Source organism: Suncus etruscus, chromosome 6 (assembly GCF_024139225.1).
Source record: "Suncus etruscus isolate mSunEtr1 chromosome 6, mSunEtr1.pri.cur, whole genome shotgun sequence".
NCBI classification, from domain to species: domain Eukaryota; kingdom Metazoa; phylum Chordata; class Mammalia; order Eulipotyphla; family Soricidae; genus Suncus; species Suncus etruscus.
This window is the reverse complement of record NC_064853.1, coordinates 58,192,792-58,208,482: the sequence shown is the minus strand read 5'-3', so window position 1 is coordinate 58,208,482 and position 15,691 is coordinate 58,192,792. Positions and strand designations below refer to the sequence as shown.

At 40.4% G+C, this 15,691-nt stretch overlaps 1 protein-coding gene across 1 annotated transcript in view; it reads right to left on the bottom strand.

The window, feature by feature from the left end:
* Nucleotides 1-15,691, bottom strand: part of PHC3 (polyhomeotic homolog 3) — a 96,188-nt gene that overhangs the window by 36,391 nt on the left and 44,106 nt on the right. The window contains exons 7-8 of the mRNA XM_049774441.1: nucleotides 8,969-9,215; nucleotides 2,670-3,541 (exon numbers count right to left, since the gene is read on the bottom strand). Coding sequence (XP_049630398.1) covers nucleotides 2,670-3,541; nucleotides 8,969-9,215 — 1,119 coding nt within the window. The remainder of the gene's footprint in view (nucleotides 1-2,669; nucleotides 3,542-8,968; nucleotides 9,216-15,691) is intronic.

The following is a 15,691-nucleotide window of genomic DNA, read 5'->3' as shown; positions in this document are numbered from 1 at the left end:
CATAAATATTATTGTGAAAGCTGTGTAAACCAATATGGTCAAAATAAAAATTATATATTAAAACAAAAAAGATATCCTGACAATGAGGTAATGGGAACAACTTGATTGAAGAGCCGGATGTCTTACCTCACCATCTAACGATAAGACAAAATCACCCTTTGATATGTGCAAAAGCCAAGATCTCTATCTACAGATGATTTACTGTGACAAGTACAACGCATCCTGGGACCAATAAAAAAGCCCTAGTCTAGGTTCAGTCTACGTTCTGTACAACAACCAAGATCTCTAATTCCAGAGGTCTGTCTGAGACGATTGCAACTGAACAAATCTTCTGTAAACATAATGAAAGACTCTATCCCAGGTTTCATACTAGGATCAGCGCAATGACAAAGATCACCAACTACAGAAGGAGGATTAAAATGACAGTGAAGGAACAGAACTTCTAAAAACACAAAGAAGGGCTTCATCAGAAGCTCCATTCCCTGAACTGTGCAGATACCAAGATCTCTAGATACAGAGGTCTGGTTTTATCACACATGACAGAGCAGAAGTCTTATATACATCACAAAGGCATCGAGGGGAGAGTAAATGAACATACAAGGAGTCTATAGTTATTCCCATGACAGTATGCTTCAAAGGGGGAGAAACCCTGTATCTCGTAGGCCAAGGGAATTCCTTTCTAATGTCCCCAATATTTACTGTACCTATGCAGGGGGGGGAAAAAAGCCCAAAATAATCTTTTGTATTTATTTATTTAATTATTTATTTTTTTGATTTCTTTGTTTTTGGTTTGGATATTGAAGTTGTTGTCTCCATTTTTTTTTTTTTGCTTTCCATTTTGCGCTCTGTTATGGATTTATTTCAGGACCGTGGTTATTAGTGGTGCTTGTCTTTATTGCTGTCGTGCTCACTGGATATTTTATTTGATATTTACTTTTGTATTGTTGTAATGTCTCACTTCCTTTTTCCCTTTCCTCTGTCAAACTGAGGTTGAGAGCTTCTAGAAGGACTCCACCCATTTTCGGCTTATTCGTTTTTTTACCCCATTTTTATTGCTTATTTTTTTCTTCAAACAAAGCCACATAACCTGAAATATCTAGTCCCACCTCTCAAATAGAGAGGAGATGGTGGAGGGTACCAGGCCCAAACAGTTGTATGATCACTAATTAGTAAGCTAGACACAGAGGAGACCACTTGTACTGGCAGCCCAGGGAATGAGGGTGCGGGAGATGGAATGCAGGATGGGAATGGGGGTGGAGGGAAGAAAACTTTGGGGTTGGGAATTCCTCTGATTCAATGTTAATATCGACCTAAAACAAAACTGTGAAAGATATGTACGCCACTTTGGTTAATAAAAAAATAAATGGAAAAAAGCATAGAGCCAGAAGTGGTAAGGTGTCTGCCTTGCAAAGGACCAACACAGGACGGACCCCAGTTCAAATCCCGGCATCCCATATGGTCCTCCGAGCCTGCCAGGAGCGATTTCTGAGTGCAGAGCCAGGAGTAACCCCTGAGCACCACCAAGTGTGACCCAAAACAAAAACAAAAGAAAAAGCTTAAAGAAACGTTTTTGTGTGTAGGTGTTGGGTTGACCTCTCTGTTATCTGTGCTCAGGAACCACTCCAGCAGAACTCAAGGAACATATGCAAGATAAATGCCCTGCATGCTGTACCACCTCGCTAACCCCAGAAAAAATAGTTTTCAAAATAAACATAGTTTGTTTTCTAAGAAACAAATAAATTTTAGAGATTATTTCTCAAATTTCACCACAATCCAAATCATCCAAAGCTTTGTCTTCCACGTGGATTTTTTAATACAAATATTAAACTCACCTACTGAGATTTCTTTTTATTTTTTTATTTTTGGCTTTAATGAGAAATAGTTGAAGTTTTATTTTACCACCTTTGTGATCATGGTATCTTCCTGCCAAGTAAGTATTGAGGTAGGTAGATGTGTATATATACATATGTATATATGTATGTGTATGTATATGTGTATACAGATATGTGTATATATGTACATATGTGTATATATATTTTACTTTCCCTTTGTAGAAGTTTAAAAATTCTAAAATGCAGTCCATGAGTTTTTTTCAAAGCAGTCTCTTTCCTAGAATAAACCTTACTTGTGAAATATAATTTTACCCCTTAAATCGTACAAACATATTTCCACCTTAAAACAAAAGCCCCAAAAATCCCAGGAAGGATTTCAGCATTCTTACAACTGAAAAGGTTACCTAGATAGACCATAATTAAGTATATAACAAGCTAAAAAAAAAAAAAAAAAAAGAATATAACAAGCTAATCACAAGGATAATCACCTTAAGAGAAAAAACTTTGTGCAGATGACACTGGTTCAAATGCATTCCCTTGGGGAAAAAAAATCAACTCTGTAAAGATAGCAGATGGATTTGTTTAAATAGTAATAAAATTAATGAGGGACTTTAATAACTATCACAAATTATCATGCATGCAACATACTACAATATAAGGTTTTTAGTTTGGTTTGATTTGGTGTTTGCCCATACAGAATGTCAAGACAATGACAAATGGATATGTCGATCATTTTCAATTGATAGGCATTAAGAGCGAGGGACATAAAATAATGTGGGAGGGAAAAAGCTTTCATTTCAGTTCAAAAAGAAAGTCAAAGAGCTGCCAAGGGCTTACCACTGGCGGATCAACAGGTGCTGATGGTTGTACTTGCAGGTTTACCGCAACAGTTTGTGGAGGAGGGAGCGTCTGAAAGGGCAACTGGACCAAGGCTTCTGCAGCCGGAAGCTCCTCTTCTGACACCAAAGCATTCTGTACCAAAACCTGACCCTGGGACAGAATTTCAGGCTGCACTTGCAAAGACTGCATAGATGGCAAAGGCAGTGGTGGTATCTGAGCTGGAGGAGACGTAGACATTTGTGGAGGTGTCGCGACTGGGATTGGAGAAGACTGCAGAGCAGAGTATTGCTGGTGTGATGTTGGTGATACCATCTGCTGGCCTGGCGAAACTAATGCAGATTGTTGAACCGGGCCAATGTGTACAACAGGGGAAGCCGGAAGTGGAAGATGGGACGGAAGATTCAGCTGTGCTGTAGGCTGGACCTGATTAGCCGTGGACTGCTGCAAATTTGGCCCTGACTGGAGAGTTGCTGGGACAAGCGGGTGTGACTGGATAAGTGCTTGCGGATGAATGATTATCGTAGGAGACTGACTTGGGGAATGAGGCGGTGGAGGAGAAACTACTACCGATTGCTGTGCCGACTGTGACTGGGTAGGAGACAGTGTTAAGGGAGGGGGGTGACTCTGAATTGGTGAACAGTGCTGAGACTGGGCATTACTGGGAGCTGGAGGAAGGCCATGGTTTGAGAGTGGTAAACAGTGCTGGGAAGGTGGAGGATCTTGATTTGGATTTTGAAGTGTGATTGGCTGAATTTGTTGTTGCTGCTGTTGTAGTATCAGTTGATGATGGGAAACCTTAGGAGGTGGTGAATGAAGAGGAATTTGCTGATGTTTTATTAGAGGATGAGGTTGAATTGGTGGATATGAAGCTGTGTGAAGAAAAAAAGTCACATTAGTATTTAATTTCAAAAATATTGGCAGCATTTAATACATTTAGTAGGGGAGTTTTCACATTAAATGATCATAGTCGGGGCCGGGTAGGTGGCGCTGGAGGTAAGGTGTCTGCCTTGCAAGCGCTAGCCAAGGAAGGACCGCGGTTCGATCCCCCGGCGTCCCATATGGTCCCCCCAAGCCAGGGGCGATTTCTGAGCACATAGCCAGGAGTAACCCCTGAGCATCAAAGGGGTGTGGCCCAAAAACAAAAAACAAACAAAAAAAAAAATGATCATAGTCAGGGCCGGGGCGGTGCCGCTAGAGGTAAGGCACCTGCCTTGCCTGCGCTAGCCTAGGACAAACCAAGGTTCGATCCCCCGGCGTCCCATATGGTCCCCCAAGCCAGGAGTGACTTCTGAGCGCATAGCCAGGAGTAACCCCTGAGCGTCACTGGGTGTGGCCCAAAAAAAAAAAAAAAAAGATCATAGTCACAGAAATCTATAACTTCTTGAGATAGGAATGACTTGAAAATATAATGACCACCAACTTTTCTTTAGAGACTAAAATTCCATAAAATAAGTTGTACAATAGAAAAAAATGTTAACTAGTATAATGAATGCAGGAACTGAAAAACAATAGGGGTTACTCCTGGCTAAGTGCTCAGAAATTGTCCCTGGCTTGGGGGGACCATATGGGACGTCGGGGGATCGAACCGCAGTCCTTCCTTGGCTGGCACTTGCAAGGCAGACACCTTACCTCTAGCACCACCTTACCGGCCCTATATGCTATATTCTTATTATTATTCTTTTATTGCTCATCAAATATTTACACTTATTCTTAGGAGGGATGGGGTAGACTGGTGTCACACCTGGCTTTATTCAGGGACTATTCCCAATTCAGTGGTCAGAAGTAACCCCTGGCATTGCTATATGTAGTGCTTGCAGAACCATATAGTTTACTAATGAAGGAATGATCACACTGGTGGTGGGATTGGTGTCTGATAATTTAATGCCTCAAATGACTGTTATGAAAAACTTGGTAAACATACTGTTATAAAAAAAACTAGAAAAATAAAGTAAAGGGGCGGAGAGATAGCATGGAGGTAGGGCATTTGCCTTGATGCAGAAGGGCAGTGGTTCGAATCCCGACATCCCATATGGTTCCCCAAGTCTGCCAGGAGCGATTTCTGAGCGTAGAGCCAGGAGTAATCCCTGAGCACTGCCGGTTGTGACCCCCACCCACAAATAGAAAAAGAAAAAATATATAGACAATGAGGACAGGAAAGAGTACATGGTTTAAGGCACTTGCCTTGCATGTCAACAACTACAGTTCAATTCCTGACACCATCTATAGTCATCTGAGCACCACCAAGAATGATCTCTGAGCACTGGGAGTGATGGCTCAAAACTCCTTGCCCCCCAAAATGATAAATACTACAATTTCCATCATCTGTATTTATACTCAATCACACTTATAACAAAGACCTATAAAAAATCTAATATTTTTCCTTCTTTTGAATGTGATTGGTTATCAATGTAAATTTCAGAAATCCTCAGCAAGGGAGATACACAAGTTCAAGTCCCCAGTACAGTATGTCTTTATTTTACTCCCTGTATTTTCTCAGCTCCCCCTAGAACCACTCAGGGACTAGATGAGCACTACTAGATACGGTCTGAAAAAAACAACACAAAAAGAATTTTTTTTTTTTTTTTTTGGTTTTTGGGTCACACCAGGCGGTGCTCAGGGGTTACTCCTAGCTGTCTACTCAGAAATAGCTCCTGGCAGGCACGGGGGACCATATGGGACACCGGGATTCGAACCAACCACCTTTGGTCCTGGATCGGCTGCTTGCAAGGCAAATGCCACTATGCTATCTCTCCGAGCCCCACAAAAAAAATTTCTAATTTCCAAATTAAAGCAAAACATAGGATTATCTCTCAGCTAAAAGGTGCTTAAAAATCACCAAACAGGGGTTGGTGGGGGGGGGGGAAATCACCAAACACCTGGGAACTTTTTAAATCACAATATTTTCATTAGCAAATAAATCCAACTAACAAGCACTTAAATTACAAAATAACAGAGATCTAAAACAACATCTATAAAAAGAAAATCTCCAGGGGCCGGCGAGGTGGCGCTAGAAGTAAAGTGTGCCTTGCAAGCGCTAGCCAAGGAAAGATCACAACTGCGGTTTGATCCCCTGATGTCCCATATGATCCCCCCAAGTCAGGGGCAATTTCTGAGCGCTTAGCCAGGAGTAACCCCTGAGCATCAAACGGGTGTGGCCCGAAAAACAAAAAAACAAAAAACAAACAAAAAAAATTTAAAAAGAAAATCTCCAATGTACTGGATTATCCAACCTATTTTGTGAATTTGTCTGATTTTTTTTTTTTTACTAAATACTTGTATTGCCAGAATGGCCTATATTTAAGAGAAATGATAACTGGCACAATTTATTCTCACATATATAAGATTATAATTATTTCAAGTCATTATACTATTATATGTTTCATTAATTATATGAGTTCATCAATAGTTACAACAACCCATGAGGCAGACAAGATACTATATATAGAGGTGAAGAAAATGAGCAATTACTGACACATACCTAAAATTCGCTGGCTATTAAGAGACTGTTAAAAGTAAACAACAACAACAATAGTCTCCTAACTGGGCTCTCATTATAAACTGAATTTGTCACCCAAAATTAATTATTTGGATGCCCTAACCTCAGTTTGAACATAGTTGATAATGTTTCCTCTAGAGAATTAAGGTTTAATGAAATCATAAAAGTGGGTTTCTGACCCAACAGGATGAATGCCCTTATGAGAAGAGATATTAAAGAGCTCAGCTCACTGTCCTTTCACCTGAAACACTTAAACAAAAGGTCAGACAGGGGCCAGAGAAATAGTATGACAGGTAAGATGCTTCCCCGGCCAACCTATATGGTCTCTGAAGTACTGCCAAGAGTTAATTCCTGGGGCCGGGAAGGTGGCGCTAGAGGTAAGGTGTCTGCCTTGCAAGCGCTAGAGTAGGATGGACCAAGGTTCAATCCCCCGGCATCCCATATGGTCCCCCCAAGCCAGAGGCGATTTCTGAGCGCATAGCCAGGAGTAACCCCTGAGCGTCAAATGGGTGTGGCCCAAAAACCAAAAAAAAAAAAAAAAAAAAGAGTAATTCCTAAGTACAGAGCCAGAAATAACCCCTGAATATCACCAAGTATGGCCCCAAAACCAAAAACAAATGAAAACAAGAAAAAAAAACAAATAGAAAAGGACAAGAGATGGCAAAGCAAAAACACAGCCATCTGCAAGCAATCAGAGATCTCACCTAAAATTAAACACATTCAGTGGTGTGGCCCTGATAACCCCAGTACTTCCAGACCTAAGCAGCATAAGTATAAGCATAGCATAGTACAAGCTTAAGTACAAGACCAGAAGAACATTGACCTGTCCAGTCCAATTGGTGGAGAACCACTAGGAAGGTCCCAGATTTCCCATAGACACTGCTTGGAAAGTATGCTCAACAACCACCAAACACATGAGGAAGCCAAATGAAGCACTCTCATACATCAAGATATAGCTATCTACTCAAAATAATGTCCAGGAGTCTCTGGATAGTTTCTATTATAAGCGAGATATAAATAATTGATGAAAATAAACTTGCAACAACATAACAAAACTGGGTCAGGGAGATAACTCAAAGGACTACTGCAAAAGCAGTGCATGCTGTAGGCCTAGGTTTGACCTGTGACACCAGATTTCTAAAAAGCCCACCAGGATAGAACCCGAGCATCATGACAGGTTAAATCCCTGTGCTCCACTGGTCATGGTACCCTGTCCCCACCCCAAAATTAATAAACCACAAAGCAAACTCCTAGACTAGATAAAAAAAATATAATCTGTGGGGACCAGAGAGATAGCATGGAGGTAAGGCATTTGCTTTGCATGCAGAAGGTCAGTGGTTCAAATCCTGGCATCCCATATGGTCCCCAGAACCTACCAGGAGCGATTTCTGAGCGTAGAGCCAGGAGTAACCCCTGAGCGCTGCCAGGTGTGACCCAAAAACCAAAAAAAAAAAAAAAGAAAAAGATATAATCTGTACTATTTTGTATTTTGATAAGCTTTACAATTAATTTTATTTATTTTTTTGTTTGTTTTTGGGGGGGCCACACCCATTTGATGCTCAGGGGTTTACTCCTGGTTAAGTGCTCAGAAATTGCCCCTGGCTTGGGGGGACCATATGGGATGCCAGGGGATCGAACCGGAACCGTGGTCCTTCCTTGGCTAGCGCTTGCAAGGCAGACACCTTACCTCTAGCGCCACCTCGCCAACCCCAAGCTTTACAATTAAATTAAATTTAATTTAATTACACTAAATTAAGTAGATTATAGGCATGTTTATTAAACTAGCTAAAAGTTTCATTGCTATAATTAACACATTAATATATGGTGTTAATCAAATGTTAACTGACAAAAACTCATTTCCATTATTGTAATTTGTTTTAGTTATGGTTTCTCTTTCTGGGCACAATGTGTGTTGTCCTTTTGTAGTTTATGAAGTACACTTTTTAGGGGTGGGGGGTTTGGGCCCACACCTGACAGTGCTCAGGGGTTACTCCTGGCTCTACGCTCAGAAATCGCTCCTGGTAGGCTTGGAGGACCATATGGGATATTGTGAATAAAACCCAGGTCTGTCCCTGGTCAGCCGCATACAAGACAAACGCTCTACCACTGTGCTATGACTCTGGCCCTGAAATACACATTTCAAAGTTATTTTAAAAACATCATTCTTCCCTTTTAGACACTGATTTGAAAAAAGGGGGAAGGAAGTGGGGGGAAGGGAGAAGAAGAGGGAGAGGGATAAAATGCCTGCCCCAGAAGCAGGCAAGGAGGAGGGTGAGAGGGAAACTAGAGACAAGGGTGGTGGAAAACTAGCATGGGTGAAGAGTGGTGTACATTTTATTTTGTTTGTTTGTTTTGGGGCCACACCTGGCATCGCTCGGGGGTTACTCCTGGCAGGCTCAAGAGACCATTTGCGATGTTGGTGATCAAACCCAGGTTGGCCACATGCAAGACAAACGCCCTACCTGCTGTGCTATCGCTCCAGCCCCAAGAATGGTGTATATTTTAATACTGAAATCCAATCATGAACAACTTTGTAACCACAATATTTAAATTAAAAAAAAATAAAATAGATAAAATAAAGGTAACTCTAATATAGTATATATTAATATACTATAATATAGTATAACTCTAGTATAGTATTATGTCACATTTGTTCTGGAAAGTTACAGTGAATCTAAGTAAAACATTTAAAATTTTAAAAATTAAATATTCTTGTTCAAGCAATGAATGTTTTTCCTTTCTGCTCTGACTGCTAAGAAAATTAATGCTGCAACTATTTTCAACAAAAGCTTTATCCCACCTGGTGCTATTAACTGGTGAATACTTGAAGTCCTGGTGACGGCCGTGCTTCGTGATTCCAGGCTTGGACTTTCTCCTTTCTTACTACTTTCTGGAGAAGAATCCCGTTGGCTGATTTTAGAACTGGTCACTGTTGTTTTATTATGACAAATTGTCAATGACTGAGTTTGATTAGTGCTTTTTGGTGGACCATTCTGTGAGCTAGATAATACACCCAACTTCTGGCTGCGTAAAGTTAAATTCTGAACCTAAGAATCACATAAAAAAATAAGAATAAAAAGGTGGCATTAATGCATGTGGTAACAGTTAACATTTTAATAACAGAAATAGCACAAAACACATGTTTTTCTTATGCAAAGTTCCATGTACCTGAAATAACTTATTAATCCTAAATAAAATGTGGGTTATAACTAATCAAATATTAAATATTAAGTAGCAGGAGTTGGGGGGGGGTGTTTTTGGACCACACCCAGCAGCACTCAGGGGTTACTCCTGGCTCTACATTCAGAAATCATTCCTGGCAGGCTCAAGGGGACCATATGGAATGCTGGGAATCAAACCTGGGTCAGCCTCATGCAAGGCAAATGCCCTACCTGCTGTGCTATTGCTCCAGGCCATAGTAGCAGAAATTTTTAATGAAGAAAAAGAATCATTAAGAACTAAATGAGGGCTGGAGAGATAGCACAGTGGTAGGGTGTTTGCCTTGCATGCAGAAGGACAGTGGTTCAAATCCTAGCATCCAATATGGTCCTTTGAGCCTGCTGGGGGCAATTTCTGAGCACAGAGCCAGGAGTAACCCCTGAGCACTGCCAGGTGTGATCCAAAAACAAACAAAAAAAAGAACTAAATGAAGGGGCTGAGGAGACAGTTCAAAGGCTGGAGTCCATATGGGCTTTGCATGCTAGAGACTTAGGTTCAATACTTGGCACCAGATAATTCCCTAAGACTGACAGGAGTGACTCCCTAGTATTATGCCAAGAATATCTCGAGTATTTCAAAGCACTAGAAGATGTGAAGAAAAGGAAAAGAAACAAAACTTTTAAGCAAACTAAATGAAAATGAGACCAGGAAGATACTCAGGGTCAAATGCCATGCTTGCAGGCACATACCCACGTTACTGTAGTGCTGCAAAGTTTCCCCACCCCACTCCCATCCCAGCACTGCCAGGTGTTTCACTGAAGGCCTCCAGCACCAGCAAATGTGGTTTAGTGGCCCCCAGCACCTGGGTCCTTGCACTGAGCATTGAACTATGGACCAAGTCTCACTAGGAAAGGCCATGGGGCGATCTAAGCACTGCTTAGAGGACACCCCCCAAAAACAATATTGAAAATAACATATACATATCAGTGTATACACATAGCAAATGAATGATGAATATGAGGTAATTACCCTGCAAATACACAGCATTTTTATTTTTCCAGAATATAGACAGTCAAAGGGAAAGAGAAAGAGGGCATTCCAGACAAAGGAGAAAACTTGGCTAATAAGAGGTGAGCAAACCCAAAGAGAATTCAATGTTCCAAGTTCATCAACTATTTAAAGCAGGGGGTCTCAAACTCCCGGCCTGCGGGCCATTTGCAGCCCTCCTACAACATTTTGTGGCCGTGCCCTAGAGTAATCTTTTTTGTTTTGTTTTGTTTTAGTTGTTTGGGTCATACCCCCCAATGTTCAAGGCTTACTACTGACTTTGCACTTAAGGATCACCCCAGCTTTGCCTCCTGTGGCCCCCAGGTAAATTGAGTTTGAGACCCCTGATTTAAGGTAACAAATTCATAAAAAATTTAGAGAAGTTATTGCATGTGAAGAATAGAAGTAACCACTAAACACTGGGTTTAGCCCAAAAACCGAAAAACGAAACAAAACCAAACCACAGAATCTGGATATAACACTGCTATCTTAAAAAAGCAGCAATAGTTCTGTTACCAGAGAGGCAAACAAAAGTTCTGTAGATTGTAAGGGAACACTTAATCTTGTAAGAAAACGAATCCCTCAAGTTCTCTATCCAACTGTGATAATTACATCATGTTTCATGAACTTTTTAAAGCTGATTAGAGTTTGATTTTGGTATGGAATATTACTCACCTGCCTCAGAGAACTGGATTTCATGAACTCATTTATGTGTATATGTGACCTGGCAATGGTTAATACAATGCTCCTATTTCTATCTGGGACTTTTTATATGTGACCTGGCAATGGTAATTCAATGCTCCTATTTCTATCTGGGACTATTTGAAACATGCCCAATTTGAATGTTAGCAAGGATCAATACAAATATTACTCTTACTGTGGTCTACAGCATTTTCAAATAGAAAGGCAAAAAATGCCTTCTAGAGGCCTTAGTGATAGCACAAGTGGTAGGGCGTTTGCAATTGCACACTGTTGACCCAAGATGGACCCAGGTTCAATCCTCAGCATCCCATTTGGTCCCCCGAGCCTGCCAGAAGCGATTTCTGAGCACAGAGCCAGGTGTGGCAAAAGACCCAAAAAATAACATAATTAATAATATAACACATAAAATAAAATAATAAAATGCCTCCTAAATAGCTCTCTAACTTTTGGCCTATCTGAAATACAACAAAAACATTAGTCCAGCTAGCACTGGGAAAAAATTCAAGAGATTCTAAAGGGGGACCAAACTGATAGCACAGTGGTAGGCCATTTGCCTTGCATGCAACTAACCCAGGAAGAGCCCAGGTTCCATCCCAGCATCCTACATAGTCCCCAAGCCTTCCAGGAGAGATTTTTCTTATTTGTTTTTGTTTTGTTGGGGGGCCATACCCGACTGCACTCAGAGCTTACTCCTGGCTCTACACTCAAAAATCACTCCTGACAGGCTTAAGATGCTGGGGAATGAACCAGGTACATCCTAGGTCAGCTGCTGCAAGGCAAATGCCCTACATACCACTGTGCTATCTCTCCAGCCCCAGTAATTTCTGAGTGTACCCAGGTATGACCCAAAACCAAAACAAAACAAAAAAGGGACGAGTGAAATAATACGTTATTGTTTTCATATTCTCCAGTTTCGTATGCCTTTTCTCTATACCATTATTTGATGCTCAAAAACCTTTTCTTTCCAAATGACCATAGCGTGTTAGCCAATAATTAAAAACTAAATATTTACTTTAAAACAGTCAAGGTTGAGGCTGAAGCGATAGCACAGCAGTAGGGCATTTGCCTTGTAGCGGCTAACCCAGGACAAACCTGGTTCGATCCTGGCATCCCATATGGTCCTCCAAGCCAGGATCAACTTCTGAGCGCATAGCCAGGAGTAACCCCTGAGCGTCACCGGGTGTGGCCCAAAAACCAAAAAAAAAAAAAAAAAATCATGGTTTTGGTAAATTCTAAGCTACTAAAATAATTTTCTATGTAAAACCATATGATGTCTTACTTATAACCAAATACTAACAACTGTATTATTAAAATACAAAATTGGAGCTAGAGCAAAAATAGAGAATAGAGGGTGGTTGCCTTCCATATATCCAAGCTGGGTTTGATCCCAAAGCACCACCAGGAGTAATCCCTGAGAAGAGAGACAGGAGAAAACCCTGTGCACAGGCAGATAGGACATGAAACCCCCCCAAAAAAAGGGGGGGGAAGAGATAGCTTGGAGGTAAGGTGTTTGCCTTTCATGCAGGAGGTCATCGGTTCGAATCCCGGTGCCCCATATGATCTCCCATGCCTGCCAGGAGCAATTTCTGAGCCTGGAGCCAGGAATAACCCCTGAGCACTGCCGGGTGTGACCCAAAAACCACAAAAAAAAAAAAAAAAAAGGAAGAAAAAAATGCCACTGATGGATTGGTGTTGGAACACAGTATACCTCAAGCTTAATAATGAATAACTTTGTAACTCTGTAATATATAGTGATTAATATTTTTATTTCAATTTTTTAAATAAAAAATAAAATACACTAAAGTCCAAATCTCTCAACTTGCCATTCAAAGCTCTCTGTAAAGTAGGCCCAAACTTCATTTGAAGCCTCATTTTCCAAAAGTCCAGCCCACATATTCATGTTCTAACAAACTATTCTGCTCTTCCTTCTCCAAATATAGCTTGCACTTAGAATCCTTGCTCAGTTTGTTCTTGTCCAAAATGTCATTTTTCCTCAAAAATGTCTCCTCAAGTATGACTTCACAGTCAAAGCCCAGTAAAAATCCTAATTATTCTCCCCCAAAGAACTCTCCCCAATTATCCCTAGAATGTAATAAGAAAAAAATTTCTCCTCTTCTCTGTAAATACTTTTCATATAGAGCAGGGGTCTCAAGCTCAATTTACCTGCGGGCCGTAGGAGACAAAATCGGAATGATCCTTGAGTGCAAAGTCAGTAGTAAGCCTTGAACATTGGGGGTGTGACCCAAACAACTAAAACAAAAACAAAACAAAAAGATTCCTCTAGGGCAGTGCCACAAAATGTTGTACTAAGGGCTGCAAACGGCCTGTGAGTCGTGCATTTGAGACCCCTGATAAAGAGTTTAAATACTGGTCTAATTTATTGGGAGTTACTAAAAATCTGTGTCTACGAAGGACTAAGACTAGTAGGGACTCTTTAACACTGACTTTTGAGGCCCTCTCAGTTCAGAGTTGAAGACATACTAGAAATCTCCAAGTATCTGATTGTGATATGTTACATGGTTGGTTTGGCAGTTTGGAAGGACAATTCTACTCTATAATCTTCTTAGGCTAACATTGAAATCTGTCATAGTTAACAAAACAAAACTCTACAAATATCTAATGGAGCAACAGTAAAAACCTCTCCATAAGCAAGAGGAAAACATCAAGGCAGGAAAGAAGATGAGAAAGGGAAATTGTGGTGGAACAGGGATTAGAGTTTTGGTTATATTGGGGATATGGGAGAGTATTAGAGCTACATACCAAAGCAAAGACTCAACCGCACTGAAAACATGAGATCTAAGCTGCAAACACTGAATTTTGTAACGTGCCTGGCAAAGTGGGAGACAGAAGTGGAGTGAGGGAGCAGAGGGGTGGGGGATGATGGAGTATGAGAAAGAACACTGATGATAGAAGTTGACACTTCTATCAGGTGGTATTCTATTCAGGTGGTAAGACTGGTGTTAAAATATAATATGCCTAAAACTCAAGAATAAATAACTTTATGTAAACCATGATCAATTAAATTTTTAAAAGTTTTGAAAAAGAAAAAATGTGTAAATTTTAGTATCTGCAAGACATGATTTTTAAAATGACCAACATAAATTCAAATTTTATCATCTAAAATAGGGGACCGGAGCAATAGCAGAGTGGTAAGGCGTTTGCCTTGCAAGCAGCCGACCTAGGAAGGACATTGATTCGATTCCCAGTATCCCATATGGTCCCCCAAGCCTGCCAGGAGCAATTTCTGAGCAGAAAGCCAGGAGTAATCCCTGAGTGTCGCCAGGTATAAACCCAAAAATTTGAAAGCTTCCCTTCAAATAAAAAGCATATTTACCATAAATGAAAATTTCACATATTAAGCCCTAAAAGCTCCAGCAGACATTTCTATAGAACAGTTTCCTTCTACTTTGCTTTTCAGAAATTCTAACGGGGAAAATTGTATTTACTGTATTGGATAAAATTTATATGAATGTATCACTATTAGAATATGGCTATAGGGCCAGAGAGATAGCACAGTAGGAGGGTGTTTGCCTTGTAAGCAGCCGATCAGGATGAACAGTGGTTCGAATCCCGGCATCCCATATAGTTCCCTGGGCCTGCCAGGAGCGATTTCTAAGCGCAGAGCCAGGAGTGACCACTGAGCGTGGCTGGGTGTGATTCCCCCCCCCCTCCCAAAAAAAAGAATATGGCTATAATAAATACAGTCTTTGTTTACTTCAGGGGTCTCAAACTGTGAGCCGCAAACGGCCCTCCGTACAACATTTTGTGGCCCTACCCTAGAGGAATCTTTTTTTGTTTTGTTTTGATTTAGTTGTTTGGGTCACATCCCCCAATGTTCAAGGCTTACTACTGACTTCGCACTCAAGAATCACCCCGACTTTGCCTCCTATGGCCCGCAGGTAAATTGAGTTTGAGACCCCTGGTTTACTTACAATAAATTTCAAAATGTAAATTATTATAAAGATACTATAAAGTTATTTTAAGCTGCTAATCAAAAGTTCACATTGTCAGTTGAAGCAATAATAGTACATCAGGTAGAGCATTTGTCTTACACACAGCCAACCCAAGTTCAATCCCCAACACCCAAGTATCACCAGGAATCATCCCTGAGCACAGAACTATGAATAAGGCCTGAGCATAGCTGGGTATGGCCAAAAAAAATAATAAATAAAACCAACAACAACACATATCTAAATTTCTTTTTAGGTTGAAGAGAATACATTTATTTTAAGTTAAAGAATAATAAAGCAGGGGGCAGAGCAATTGTACAGCAGGTAAAGCATTTTCCTTGCAAGTGGCTGACCTGAATTTGTTCCCCAGTATCATATGGTTCCCTGAACTTGACAGGATTAATTTCTGATCAAAGAGCCAGAAATTTCCACATCTAAAGGCTACCAGGTATGGTCCAAAAACAAAAAGAACAGTAAAGAATTCTACTCTCTAATTTTCATTTTATCAAATTTCTCCAATGACTGAATTATAGAAATTTTCTAACTTTTGGGAAAAGTTATTAAGCATATCATTACTTAATAAGGTGGTCATTTCACACCTTACTTTTTATGATAGAATACTCTAATATTCAAATCTAACAAATACGAGGTGAATTATCACAGCA